At 40.1% G+C, this 15,396-nt stretch overlaps 1 protein-coding gene across 2 annotated transcripts in view; it reads right to left on the minus strand.

Moving 5' to 3' along the window:
* Window positions 1-13,335: 13,335 nt before the first annotated feature.
* Window positions 13,336-15,396, minus strand: part of LOC109974498 (acyl-coenzyme A thioesterase 5-like) — a 9,849-nt gene continuing 7,788 nt past the window's right edge. The window contains exons 3-5 of one of the 2 annotated variants that reach the window (XM_020624706.1): window positions 15,324-15,372; window positions 14,931-15,118; window positions 13,336-14,324 (exon numbers count right to left, since the gene is read on the minus strand). In XM_020624706.1, coding sequence (XP_020480362.1) covers window positions 13,731-14,324; window positions 14,931-15,118; window positions 15,324-15,372 — 831 coding nt within the window. In that variant the 3' untranslated portion in view covers window positions 13,336-13,730. The remainder of the gene's footprint in view (window positions 14,325-14,930; window positions 15,119-15,323; window positions 15,373-15,396) is intronic. The other variant, XM_020624705.1, reaches the window with a different exon arrangement.

A 15,396-nucleotide genomic window follows, 5' to 3' on the forward strand; every position in this document is an offset into this window, starting at 1 on the left:
AATACTGCAGGACGATAATCAATGGGTTCTTTAGTACGTTTTCTTTGGAAGTGGTGTCATCATGACATCTTCCACATTTCTGGAATTATGTGGGTGCCTATAGAACATGATAACCATCTCTGTTTAGCATGTTAACATGCTTACATTTGCTAATTAGGAGCAAATGTAAAGTACAGCTGAGGCCTTACCCCTGTACCTCTGTACACCTTCAGAGACGTCTCTGCTGTTGAATGTTCATGTCTCTCGAGATCTTTCTCTCGTCTGACTTCTAGGATGATTACTGTGACCCCCTTCTGGGGGAAGCTGTGACATGTCTTGGTCATCGGCTGCTGATGTCTGTCTCTAGTGTTCTTTCACTCTTATGTGTTGCAGCTTTCTCCAGCTGTTGCATGTGATGTCACACTTGTACACCGCTCCAGCTTTCCTGTCCAGGCAGGTTGTGTCTTTGGTCTTTAATTTATGACATAGTAATACGAACCATTTACCATGATGGAACAACAGTAATGTCCAAACCCCAAACTGCTTCAGTGACTGGGCAGCAGATGATTATGTTTTCCTGTCAGCGGTGGATGTGGATGGATGTGAAATAGGGGTGACTGTTTGTGAAGTGCCAGTATAAATACAGGTTAAAAACTGTGTTGTCTCTCAGTTGGATTCTGTATCAACTTGTCAAAAGCGACTCCAACCAGCTAGCTGCTTTCCTTCAGCTGATCAGAGTGAATGCCAGGATGCAGTGAAGGATTACGGAGCTGGTGTCAGAACAGAACAAAGAGCCAGTGAGATCCCTCCATGTACCTGTCAACCTGAAATGATGGCCGACTTCCTCTGAGCTAGAGAAACACTAATAGTCTCCAGCTGGACAGACAGAAATCTTCACCGTGTGTGTGTGTGTGCTTCTAACAGAGGTCAAAGGATGACTTAAACACACTGTATGACTTCTGTGTTCACCAACTGTTAAGGGCTGAGAATCAAACCGGAGGTTATTTCATGAACATTGCACTTTCTGGAAATCTCTCTCCTCCCATCAGGCAGATGCCACGGTGCAGGTCTGACAACACTGTATCTCATTTTCTGGAGACTTTGCAGCTGCATTACTAATATCCTGCCAACATAGTCTGCTGCTATCATAAAGCAAGACTCAAGAATTTTATGTGTGTAAATAGTGACTAATAACAACTTGGACAGAGATGGAATCAAAAAGATTGTGTTCACGTGGCAGAAGGCTGACTTAGGCAATGAACACACACCTCTGTGCAATATCACTAAATGTCACATGATTCAAAATCGTACCTCCTTATTATAATTGTATTATTTTTAAGGTGAAGTGTAAAGTATTTGATTTTGTGTGTAATTAAAAACAAATAGGCTAGACAAAGTAAATTGAAAATATAGGCCCCCAAATACAACACTGTTGTAATAAAGGTGAGTACAACTGTGATCACTGCAACATAACTGGCTGCACCTGTGATTTCCTTTTAAGATTAACTGCACAGACAAATTTATAAGGTAACCACAGTTACCACAGTCTTCCCAGTTTGGACCTGGGCTGTGTTTAAAGCACCGTGGCTCCACATGGTGAGGAACTGTCTCTGACAGGGGTGTTACTGTTTGGCTGGCTCATCTGTGTTTCTCTCTCCTGTTTTTTCATGAAGGCAAGGGTGCATGGGACGACCTCGTCCTCCTGGGCTGATCTAGGCAGTGGCTGGGTCTTTGCGTTGGCCTTTATACTCAGGGTGACAACAATTTATATTTCCAAAGACACTGATGGATGACTGAAGCTGCTGTCACTTCACATTTGAGCTTAAACAAAGTGTAACATGTGTCCATGCAGGTGCTCTATTATGGCTTTGATTCTAATTTATGGAGGATAATTTATCATGTAGATCAAATGATGTTAATGTAAATATGCAGTTTCGTTTCCAATGATTATTTAAGAGGTAAAACTGAGTGCATGCTGTAGAAGCTAAGGGCAAGCTATTAGTTTTATAGAAGCAACAGGGCAAACCACAATGACCTACAGTCACAGGGACCTTGCTGTAATAGCACCTGAAACTTTTAAGTTTCTCAGAATGAGAGCAGACAGTTTATTTTAAACACACTTCTCTTTCTTCTAATAAAATGTCTTCTCAGACTGTGGCTATTTTTGGTTTTTGTCACCTTATCTGCACATAAGTCTTTAAATACCCACATGCACTCACTATTGCAACATAACTGCATCAAGAAAAGCAAAGGAAACAAGTTTAAAATTGTCAAAACTGTGCAAATTCAAGGACAAATTAGAAAGGTGTGAGTGAATAACCTAGTAAACTGGCTTTGTTTGCCATGAGAAAAAAAAATGCAAATGACTCACTATTTTTGAGAGAGCTGTTTTTGGGAGTGTTAAAACTGTGTACCTGATTTTTGCTCCACAAAGGTGTCTTGCATCTGGCCCAGTACAGCAGTGATCTCAGCGCATCAGACTTACTGGAGTGAAATCACACATTATCAATTCATCTCTCCCCCTCTGTCTAAAATATTTATTTTTTTTTCTCCAGTCTTGAAAATGTCTCCCTACTTTCTCCTATAATCTTGTCATGTATGTTTCATAGCTCAGACAACCACTCAGCCCTGTCGTAGCTGAAACTGCAGCTCAGCTGCTTTGATCTCGCAGGGGAAAAAAACGGCAGTGTTTCTCTCACTGGAGAAGAGACAAGCATTTATCTCCATCTAATACATCCAATAGCAGTTGGAAATGATTCCTAGCATGGATTTTGAAATGTGTGTTGCCGCAGTAGTTTAGGGTTTTCACAAAAACTTTGCCTGTTTGTCTTCTTTTTCTTTGTTCTAGCGCTTTCTACATTTAACCGTTTAACTCAGGTCTGATCTACTCAGAAGGAATGAAGCCATACTGAAATCATTACTAAACCTGTGTTCTGTCAGCTGTCTTTCCCAGCGTTTTGCAGGTAAGTTCTGAACTCAAACCGCAGCGCATACCTGAAATATCTGGCTGCAGGAATGTATGCGTATCGAGCTGCTTTCCATCCTGAGTTGTGTTTTCAAGGTCTCCAAGCTGCACGGAGGTCCCTGCTCCACATTAAAGCCACATGTCTTTGTTTTCTTTTCTACAGGGTGTCATACCTGCAGCTCTCACGCCGACACACATGTGCTGTCTAAGGTACACATGATGCCACACTGCCAGTTTTCATGTGTTCGCTCCATGTGAAAGATTAATTGGTTCTCAGAGGTTTTTAAAAACTCTGACAGTAAAACTTTATGACAGTAAAATTGTTTGGTTTATTGAATTAGGTTACATGTACAAAGATGCATGTGCTGTGCATGTAAATTCATGCAATAGGAGCAAAAGCAAGTAGGTTAACACATTTATTTACAGGCACACACATTTTTATTTTGCTCACTTTTTATCAAGACAAAGATTTGAACAGTGTTTATCAGCATGGCCCAACTTCACATCTGTACCATGGCATGATTTCACACACACAATCATGTGAATATAATATGATAAATCTCTCTCACTCACTCTCACACACACACACACACACACACACACACACACACACACACACACACACACACACACACACACACAGGAAGGGGTTGGGTTTCACAGTTCCTGTGCCGTATTCCCCAGCCTGTCGGCTGATGTCTTGATGTGAAACGTTCCCAGATTCCTGCAGCTCCCAGGTGAGTGTGTGACTGCAAACTCAATGTTTTTCCAGGGAATCAAAAATCTCTCACTTTAACCACCTTTTCTGCCTCTCAAACACACACAGAGACAGGCCGTGCTTCACGAGTTTTAAAACAGGTTGAAGAGGAGAAATGCTGGCCTATGTTGATACCTAAAAGCACAGTTTTCACACATTTACAGATTTATTTTGGGGAGTATCAGTTAACACAAAACCAGAGTTGTACTGTATAAATGCCTGTACAATTTCAAAATTTGCTAAAGTATTCTCAACCAGTGGTTCTCAATCTTTTTAAAGCAGCAGCTTCTTGTGTTTGTGGGTTGCAACCAGTTCAAAATAATAATCACAGTCCTGAAGAAACAGGATACAATAAGCTTTGTTTCAAGTAGCAGAAATCTTTTTTTTTTCTCTATTAATTATCTTGAGACCCCTTAGATATAGACCCGGCCCCCAGGTTGGGAACCGCTGCTGCAGACACTCCACCAACAGAACATCATGTCTTATTTTATTAGTTGTTACATTATCTGTGTGAGGTAATGCTTTAGAAAGCACACCGTGATTTGCAAAGTCTAAACCGCACAGAACAATAATGCAGCTGTACCAAAGATACGAGTATACATTACACATATTGATTTTCATACTGCAGATGCACTGAAATGGAAACTGTTATCAGCCAGAAAGGTAGATAAACACTTCTAAACAACAAAATGCTCAGTGTACATGGATCTGGGCCTCTAGCTGCAGCTACTAAAACTTCCTTTATGTAACCTGTGTTTCCACATCATCTCTCTTTTCTCCTGCTCTTTCCTTCTGTTTCTTTAATGCAGGGCTTACTCCAGTTTTAATGCAGCTTAGATGGAGTCGTTTGTCTTTTCAGTGTGCTTTTTACGACGCCTCGGGCTGAGCAGCCTCCATGTTGATCCTCTCCTCAAAACAAACCTGCTTTGCGGAGCATCATATCTGATCACAGTACCTGCAAACTATATAGGGACACCCTGAGGAGTGAACGCCTGCAGCAAAGGGAGCATGAACATGATGGAAATTTACCAACTACACTTTTGTTTTCACTGTTTCAGTAAATGATACACATGGAATCAAACCCAACACTTTATGGTAGCTGTGTTGATAAACTAGCTTCAGGCTTTAAGGGTTTAAATGTGTCGGAGAAGACACTTAGTGAGCTGACAGCTGTGCAGGAGCAACACCGGGATAGTTTAGTGTCATGTTTTCTAATTGGAAATGAGATGGTCAACCCCTCTGTGTACATGCAGTCATTATGAGCCACGATGTGGCCGCTGCATCCAAATCTTTCAATATACAGTAGAACATGCTCAACTAGCTTTGCTGATAGATGTTTGTTAGTGTTTTTAGTGTATTTTACTGATCCTCCTGTCAGCCTTCTACTACCTCAACTGTTTTTATACATTGCTTCTATTACCAGCACTACCAGTTGCTACCACTGCTGTTTTGACTAGTAATTGGTGATGCATCATTAATGGTACTACTAGTGGTATCTCTGATGATACTGATATTATTAGTAGTATTACTACATCCTCTATAGATACTACTGTTGCCATGACTTTTTACTACAACAGTAACACTAGCACAGTACAGCGCGGCCTCACAGATGTGTGAACAATGTTCTTCTCTCTGATCGTCCCATATCTTCAAAGTCAGACGGCCACTTCGTTCACTCCTGTTCCTCAAACCGCTGTAACATCTGTTTTTCACATTTAGTTTTGTGGAAAATGTGTGAAAGAATCTCAGGTACTATTTGTGACACATGGAAAAATACACCTCTGCAGTAACAGAAGAACTGACCTACCTCTGAATACTTCACTCAGCTAAATATAGCCCGGAGAGGCATGTCTGTCAGCCTTCCCTTCCTTTCCCCCTTCACCATCCCCTCAAGCCCTTATCTTAATTATTTCCAGACCTTTCTGTAGAAACACTCCAACACACACAAATGCACACACAGCTGATTTAAAAAAAACCGTGTTGTGTTTACAGGCCTTCCTGCTAACCTTAAAGTCAGGCAAGGCCATTACTGGCATTACTGTCTCTGTGTGTGTGATGACGTATATGTTTTGTTAGTGTAAGATCTTTGTTTCAGTTCATAAGGATGCTAAGGTTTTAAGCACAGTTCACTTTGTCATTAAGGATGAATGAGTGGAAATGTGAGTCAGTGGAAATCTTTTACTGGCTTTTCTTATTAAATTAAACCAATCACAAAAGAGAAACGCAAGAAAATGAGAGACTTTTAGTCTATGTTTTCAAGTTTTAGCTCTTTAACGACAACTCACGTATGTATTTTTCCCACAGTTCCCTTGCATCTTCATGATCCCCATTAATTTCCATCAACAATCAGTTAAGCATGCTCTTTAAACTCACACCCTTTATAACAGTTAATTTAAGTTAACAGTATTTACATTAATTATTTATCATTCTTTTATTACCCTGGTTAGATAACACATTGGAAACACAAACTATACTATGAAATGTAACAAATTAAACAAGAGCCCCCCACCTATTTAGCATTGCACCCGTTCAGACTCATGATGAACTGTTAAAAATAAACCTACACTACATTGATGCAACAGAAACAGAAACATGGTCTTACTTCATTGCACAAATTCTTTTTCCTTGCCAAAATCTGCTGCCTACTTTACCCATAATGCAACTTGGCCATCAAGAATTTTGGTTTGGGTTTGTTATGCTAATAGCTGCTAATGTAGCATCATGGTTTTAGCCTAAAGCAGAGATGAGAAGTGGAGCACAGAGGTCTGCTAAGCTTACTTCTTTCTGTTTCCATACACTTAGATTTAAATTTTCATATTTCTGGTGTTTAGTCCCGACCAGTGCTGTGGTCACCTTATGCAGTTTATTAGACTTTGTGCAGCTCCCTGTAGATCAAAAAAAGGTATTTTACAACTTTTAAAAATATACAATAGTACTCCTCAAGACCTTTAAAGAGCAATCAATGGGTAAAATCAATGAAGCTCCATTTACAAACTCACGCTGTGCAGCTAAACATTGTTTAAACCAATAAACACTTACCTTAAATTCTACAGGAAATCATAACATTTCCAAAGAGACCAAATATGTTGGGATGAATTTGAGGAAATTCATTTAGAGCACAACCCCATGATGGAACAGTGTAGCCATCCAATCTTAAAGCAAGTTAAGAGGAAATAAAAGAGGAAGATACAGTAGATGTTTATAAAACACAGCAACATGATTTGAACAGAGTTAGCTGTAAAAACGAACCTGAATATCATGAGAACATTTTCAGTATTCTGCTCACAAATTGTATATCTATGTCCTGTATCTGTACACTGACTATGTGGCAATGGTCCGATGTGCTGCAGTTTAGTTGTAGTGATTAGGGCCATGCTCTGACCCTGGCGGGGTGCAGGAACTTCATGTAATTTTATACTCATATTTTCCTGTAGTACCTGTTGATGTTTTGCAATTGTACAATGCGTTTAAATAGCTATCATCACCCTCCATTCAGGACTGTGCGTCTCCAGTTCTAGCATTAAGATGAGATGAAACTTTAATAATCTCGGTGGGGAAATTGGGTTACAGCAGCAGCAGCAATGAATAAAGTGACACCAAGAACACAAAATGGAAGGGTGATAAACATAACACAACAAAAAAAGATTTTAAATGCCTTTCAAAGCTTTGTTGTCACTGAGAATGTCGCCATGTTTTACTGATTTTATCCCTCACCTAATTTGATCAAGAACCCAAATCCTCTTCTTCTTCCTATAGGCTTCATTATATAACTGCTGTACTCCCTCCGGTCTCTTAGCAGTCACAAGTCTTAAAATGAGGCCAGAGGTTCATTTGAGCTATTTCTACCTTTTTATACAAACACACATAAACGTGCCTACTTCAGTGCTGTTTTGTTTCTCACACAAAACGCACACTGCTGTGCAGGCAGACTGACACTTTGCCTCACTTTACTCCATGCACAGTCATTATTTGTGGTGATATGACAAGAAACAAAGGAGGATAACATGCATAACCGATTACTGAGCTCACAGTTAAAAGTGTTATTGTACTGACTGCATTATATGTAGGGGTGTTCCTAATATTCTGAATTTTGAGGTGTTATGGCAGCGCTGTTGTACTGGATTGCAGGTGTACCTAACAAAGTGCTCTAACCTGTGACACTCTTATTGACCTGTTGCTGTGTGGGTGTGTGCCTAATAAGGACTGCAGGTGGGCAGCTATGATTGGCTGATACAAGTGATTGTCTCAGTGCTTCCTGGTCAATGATTGGTTGCCTCTGAGCGTACAACTTCAGCCGCAACTTTTGCAGATGGGTTTCTTTCTGCTTCCAATGAGCCAGTGTGTTGTGTGTGATATGCCCTTTTGTTTATTCAGTTGTCTTTCGATAGAAACTGGTTCATATAGTATTTTTCAAATACAAGGTTTTCTTTAAATCCACTTTTGTTGTAATTGTTTGCTGAATGTCCCCAGTGTGAATTTGATACTCATTTAATTGGAAAACACATTAAAAGTTGAATTCTTTATTTTATAATCCTTATTTTGGGGGGGGTTGAGACGTTTTGCTGTGCCAGGTTTATCTTTAAATTTAAAATGAGCAGTTTGAATTGAAGAAATCTGACTTAAGTCACACATGACTCTTGACAGTATCAGCCCCCAAATCTGAACAATTGTTTAAGCCCAAAATGTTCAGCTAAAACACCCTCATGTGGTCATGCAGGGTAGTGCAGCTTGGGGATTTTATTGCATGACACTCAATAAGCCAAATACAGATCTTAGTAAAATACAGTATAGTCATGACTTTAAAGCAACTCAGTTTTTATTTGTATAGCGCCAAATCGCAACTAAGTCATCTCAGGACATTTTACAAAGTAAGGCCTAGACCTTACTATTAATATAATAGAGGAACAACAAGTATAAAATAAGTATCTCTACACTTGACAAACATCAAAATATTTCCCCTGCTTTTATGGATGAGATCACAGCTGTACAATCTATCAGAGACAGAAACAACTCAAGTGTATGAAACTGCCTGCGTTTTCTCATTGTCATGCTTCTGCACAGATAAATCTACACAGCATTGGCAGACATGACTCATGAAACCATAACTACACACATGGACATTTTTACATGTTGCAGAGCCTCAGTGAACCTTTGCAGGTCTCACTGGGATCAGTTCAAATGACCGAACCTGACGAACAAGCTCATTTTTATGCATTTACCAGAAACACAGAAGTCTTTGATTGTCTGTTTTCAAAGCCTGGCTCACATGGTTGGTAGTGTGCAGCTTGGCCAAGGCCTGAGGAGAGCTGCCAAACACAAGGGCTGCTGAACTGCCCAGGGATTTGAATAAATGTTTCTGAAATCGCTCCCTGTGTCCTTGTTCAATGCACTGAAAGGAGAAGATACGATAGCTCTGCTTGTTTTTGGATGCAGTGAAAGAAAGAAAGACTAAGGAAAAAAGGTATAGAAACAGTATGTAGCTGAAAAGGCAACTACTGGATGAAAACAGTGGATCTGAATTGAATGTCCTCATGACCATCTACAGAGGAAATCAAAGGCTACAAGACAAGACTTTTTTCAGGTTATTACAAATGCTAAGAAAAGCACATCCACCTTCCCAAAAAACTTCTTTGCATCAGGTGCACAAGCCAAAGAGTAATCCTACTAGAAGAGTAAAAAGATTAGCTATAGCCTGCACACTGACTGATGCTCCACCGTATTGTTTTTATTCAGGCCAATCTGCCAAACCAGTCAATAGTGATTCAACATTAAATCTTCCTCAGGTATTCACTGTATACACTCAATGAAAAAAATTAATACATTTGCACCAGATGGGAACAGAAATCCTGGCATTCATCCGCCCTCGTCATTAGCTAAGCTAATTACACAGTGTAGACCACATCTATATACAGCCTAATGACACAGAGAGGTGACATGATAGCCTGGTAATTTTCACCAGTTTAAACACACTTCTTAATAACACTGTGATTTGCCAATACATAGCACCAAATGAGTTCATTAAAACTGCCTCTCAAACAGCTCTGCTCAGCTGGTTGCTACTGTGCTGACCTCAAAGTCTGAGTCAGACAGCTAGATGTCAGGAAGATTTAGTTTTTTGTATATAATAGAGGAACAACAAGTATAAAATAAGTATCTCTACACTTGACAAACATCAAAATATTTCCCCTGCTTTTATGGATGAGATCACAGCTGTACAATCTATCAGAGACAGAAACAACTCAAGTGTATGAAACTGCCTGCGTTTTCTCATTGTCATGCTTCTGCACAGATAAATCTACACAGCATTGGCAGACATGACTCATGAAACCATAACTACACACATGGACATTTTTACATGTTGCAGAGCCTCAGTGAACCTTTGCAGGTCTCACTGGGATCAGTTCAAATGACCGAACCTGACGAACAAGCTCATTTTTATGCATTTACCAGAAACACAGAAGTCTTTGATTGTCTGTTTTCAAAGCCTGGCTCACATGGTTGGTAGTGTGCAGCTTGGCCAAGGCCTGAGGAGAGCTGCCAAACACAAGGGCTGCTGAACTGCCCAGGGATTTGAATAAATGTTTCTGAAATCGCTCCCTGTGTCCTTGTTCAATGCACTGAAAGGAGAAGATACGATAGCTCTGCTTGTTTTTGGATGCAGTGAAAGAAAGAAAGACTAAGGAAAAAAGGTATAGAAACAGTATGTAGCTGAAAAGGCAACTACTGGATGAAAACAGTGGATCTGAATTGAATGTCCTCATGACCATCTACAGAGGAAATCAAAGGCTACAAGACAAGACTTTTTTCAGGTTATTACAAATGCTAAGAAAAGCACATCCACCTTCCCAAAAAACTTCTTTGCATCAGGTGCACAAGCCAAAGAGTAATCCTACTAGAAGAGTAAAAAGATTAGCTATAGCCTGCACACTGACTGATGCTCCACCGTATTGTTTTTATTCAGGCCAATCTGCCAAACCAGTCAATAGTGATTCAACATTAAATCTTCCTCAGGTATTCACTGTATACACTCACTGAAAAAAATTAATACATTTGCACCAGATGGGAACAGAAATCCTGGCATTCATCCGCCCTCGTCATTAGCTAAGCTAATTACACAGTGTAGACCACATCTATATACAGCCTAATGACACAGAGAGGTGACATGATAGCCTGGTAATTTTCACCAGTTTAAACACACACTTCAAACCAACATGGCTCTGCTGCTCACTGGTTTCTGCTGTTCACAACAGGTTTAGCAGCGAGGGTACATACTGTAGATTCAGCTGGTTGCTACTGTACTGACCTCAAAGTCCTGGTCAGACAGATAGATGTCAGGAAGATTTAGTTTTTTGTCCCACTGTTCATTGTAGTTTGAGCCAGACCAACCCTGTCTCCCAGTAAATACTTTTCATACAATACCTTTTTTGAGGAACATAACTGCTGACTAAATTATCTTTGCTGGTGACATCTTTTCCATTCCAAGAAACAATGTGGTCGTCCTTATCATACTGATAAACTAACACAGCAAACTCAACCGAGGCACAATTTTTAATCAAGACAACATCAACCCAAGAAATATATCACACAGTAAAAAAGGCTGTGCTTAGCAAAATTTAAATTTAAAATACTAGCAAAAATCTGGTGCAAAATTGCATTTGAATTAAAAGAATACACACTCTCAGTCCCTGTGTGTAATAAAACATTTGAAGAGGTGATGTCCTGGTTTAAGCAGTGACATATAGAACAACTGATCTAATATAAAGAATACTAAGTAATTAAACCTGGGCCTGTATTTGTACTCTTACCACGTGGTGTTGCAGGATAAGGCTGTTTCTGTGACATTATTTGTTAAAAAACAGCTGTTGTAGCCAGGGTATACAAGGTGCCTGCAGCCACATTCACCAAACAGTGTCATGATGGATGCCTAGTCAGAGGCAGACTGGCATTTGTTTTCAATCAGAAACGTAACAGCAGACTCCTGTAAGCTTAAAGTGATGGAAGCTGTGTGGTAATAGTATGAAGGTTATGGTTTCTTTGTTTCTGATAACACTGCTGCTGTGACTGTTTTGATTTATGATGCATGTGCATCATTTTAGGCACAGGTCCACCACTGTTCCCAAACCTGCTTTACTCTTCCCTCTTGGGCAGAACCCAGTTAAACAGAGCGAGGCGATGAAGGAAGTGAGTTAACTCATGAACAGAAGTTCAAAAGTTCAAATAATGGTGTAAAAAGAGAAACGAGCAGGCGTATTCATATAGAGCCTCCTGTTACCAAATGCTGTTGTATTGCTGTTAAAAGTGCTCAGTTTATGATCCAGCACATAGAATTTGGAATCAATCATTTATTGCACAACTATGTTTAAAGTTCAAATTTCTCTGTCTGTTTACACAGAATGCAAAAATAAATCTAAAGGGCAACGAACAACTCAGACGTGATCAGGTCAGCAGGGATTTAAATGTGTTTTTAGTCTTTTGTTTCATGTCTTTGTTGCATCAAAATCTTATTGCCTTCCAATTATTTTAATCAATCTTTATTATTGTTGGTTGTTATGGTATATGAAACCAATTATTTTAAGCAATCTTTATTATTGTTGGTTGTTATGGTTTTGTACCAACCTGTGCAACTAGAACCAGACATACCACTAAATAAGAGACAACAAATATCAGTAAATAAACATACAGATAAAGCATAAAATGCAGAAAGCAGATCAACAGCAGTATGATAAATTTAAAAAATCCCTGACATGGGAATAAGGCGTCTTTTTGAAACTCCAAAGCTGCTGTAGTGTGACAGATAGTAGCAAGTAGCTTTGAGGCCCATAAGTCTAATCTTTGAACTCTTAATATAATTTCAGATCCATTTGTAGCTGATCAGCTTTTTGGTAATGTACAGCACAATAACTGGCATGGGATCAAGCTGTGTATCAGTGTACCTTCAGTGAAAGGATCTTATGTTTTGCAACAGAGCACTCAACTGTAGAAATGTACTTTATATTCCACATAGCTCTAAACTGCAGTAAGCCCTTTGTGCATCTCTGAGAGTGGATTTACAAATCAGTATAAGGGTGCTCCAAAGCAGGAAACAGTTTGAAGGGATCAGCATCAGATTTCACTCACCGATCCTCACAGACCCACCACAACATTACATGGATGGCACACACAGGTTTGCATTGGGGAAAATACATATAAATGTTTTCAATGCCCCGACACTGAGAACTTGTTGGAGAAAACAAAAGCTTTGCAAGTTGTCTCAAACATGCTCTGCTGCTGCCTAACACACAAGTATAACATCCTTTACTGAGGAACACGGTGGATCAGTTACAATCTTAAGATTCTGATGTTTGTCCATCCCTTAGCACAGGTACAGTAGTGGAACAAATGATTCTGTGCCTTGCTTGTGAGCTAGAGTCGGCTGAGAGCTGAAAAGAAAGGGAGCAGTCAGATACAGAAGCACAAAGAGTAGCAGAGGAAGAGAATGTGCTTTCTCACAACGCTCATAAATCGAGTAGGTAGATCAAGGCTTATGCTGCTGTCTTGATAAACCTGCACTGCAGAAAGCCTGCAAGGAACAATAAGCTGTTATCTCTCATTTCTCAAAAGGGAGTGAGCAAAAGAAAGGGTGAGACAGCTACCATTAAGTCAGTAAGTATGTTTTATTTCCCATCTCTCATTTCCCTTTGAGTTCTATTCTGTTCTACTTTGTCAAGGGTGTTTCGAGGTGACTGTCACTGCTGAGTGCTGTGTGCTGAGTCTAAGGGAAAAGCTGAAATGTTATTAAACCATAAAAACTTTACAATGTTCCATGAAGTGTTCTTGAATTAAACAAGTGGAGGGTAAACAATGAAATGGAAGACAAAAGCTCTTTTTAAACATGGAACCTGCCACCACACTGCTGGGTTAAAATATCAGCCTGTGTTTTCTGGCAAGCACAGTTTAAGGCATTCTTATTGATTCTGCTGTTTTCGGTGTGACTTTTTTAGCACATTTTCATTTACTGTGTGTACAAACAATGTTTAACTGTGCAGGATTTTACTGTGCAGCATCACAGCTCAGCCGAGTTCTGAAGTAGTCTTGGGTCTTCTTCCACACAAGGACCTCCGCTGCTGGGTGGCCCCTGGGATCACCACCCCACAGGACCGGCATGCGCACAACACCGTGAAAGCTGGATGGGCAGAATGGTATGTAAGGCGGCTCTAAATAATGTCCAGCTCCAGGGTAAGACACGCACTCAAAGTTCTCCTTCCCATGGCGCTTCAGTCTTTCTACCAGCTGCTCCATGTAGGCCTTGGTGTCCAGGTTCAGGTCGTCCTCTGCAGCCGCAAAGAGGAAGTGTCCCTTGGCTTGTTCAATGGGGATCAGGGTGGCCTTGTTCTCCTCTGTCAGGGTACTGGGAATAAAATATTTGACTATGCCAGCCCCAGACGAAGTGTGAACCACCTTCCTCTTGTCATACAATAACGCAGGGAGTAGTTGTTTATTCTTATAGTAGAGAGGTGTACCCATATTAGCAGAGCAGCCATTGATCCACATTGTGGCCTCAACACCTGGTACAAAAGCAGCAATTGAAAGTGCAATATCACTTGCTTTTGATCGTGATAATATTCCAACTCCTTTACTGCCCACCTGTGAAGAAAAGCATGCAAATCAGAGGTGTCAAAATATAAAGTTTACAAATTGGGCTACGAAGGTCAGTCAGGTTATAGATAGAGAGATAAACTATGTATTGTCCCAGTACAAGAAAAGCAATGGAAGTGTGTTTAGTGCAGCTTAAGTGGATGTTTTATTTATTAATTTTTTACCTTTATTTGACAAATACTGAAGATGCAGACAGGAATTATGTGGGTATAGGGGGGAGAGAGTCTGATGTGAAGCACAGGTCCACAGCAAGAATCAAACCATGGACATTTGTTCATTAATACACTTTCAGTGTAAGTGATGGGGACAAAATCCACAGGCCTCCTTCTGTGCAAAATACACTTCAAATTAATGTGAAGATGAGGTGAGGCTTCGGTCCCTAAAGTTAGACGAATACATTTTACAGTTTGTTTTTAGAACAAAATTCTATTTTTTCATTAACATTCCTCTTGGGAGGAAGCTCATAATGCTCAGTATGAACAGGGGGAAGAAGCAAGAAAAGTTTGATTCAATATTCATCTGGGCAGCTTTGCTATGAGGCAGATCAGAAAAACTGTGTCCCTAACCTTTGACTACATCAGTTACTTAACTCGCCTTTGGTTGTCGTCGTAGGAAATCCACTGCTTCTTTAAAGTGGTCCAGATGCATCTGTGTGATTTTATCAGGGTTTTCAGTGTAAACTGGTACATGCAGAACCACAAACCCTTTGTCAGCCAGCAGACAGGGTCTCTTCTCTGACATGAAGGTGCTCAGATCCAACACCGCAGGGAACGGACCTTCTCCTGGGTCATAAGTCAATAATACACATTAAATGCGTTAAAGAATGAGAGAGCATTGTCTGCTGTGAAAAGGGCCTATTGTGGCAGTGAAACCTGAGTGGCTATTGTCATGGTGGCCTAATAAATAAATACAATAGCTAAATACATTCAAAACAACACACTAAAAGGCTGTAAATATGGTCATAACATAAGGAGGAAAACTTCTTACCTGGGGGAGTGAACAGGACTCCCTGAAAATTCCCCTCTTTGACAGAGACCCGGCTGACGCCCTCTCCCCTCAC

The sequence above is a fragment of the Monopterus albus genome, unplaced genomic scaffold (genome assembly GCF_001952655.1).
Source record: "Monopterus albus unplaced genomic scaffold, M_albus_1.0 scaffold335.1, whole genome shotgun sequence".
NCBI lineage: Eukaryota > Metazoa > Chordata > Actinopteri > Synbranchiformes > Synbranchidae > Monopterus > Monopterus albus.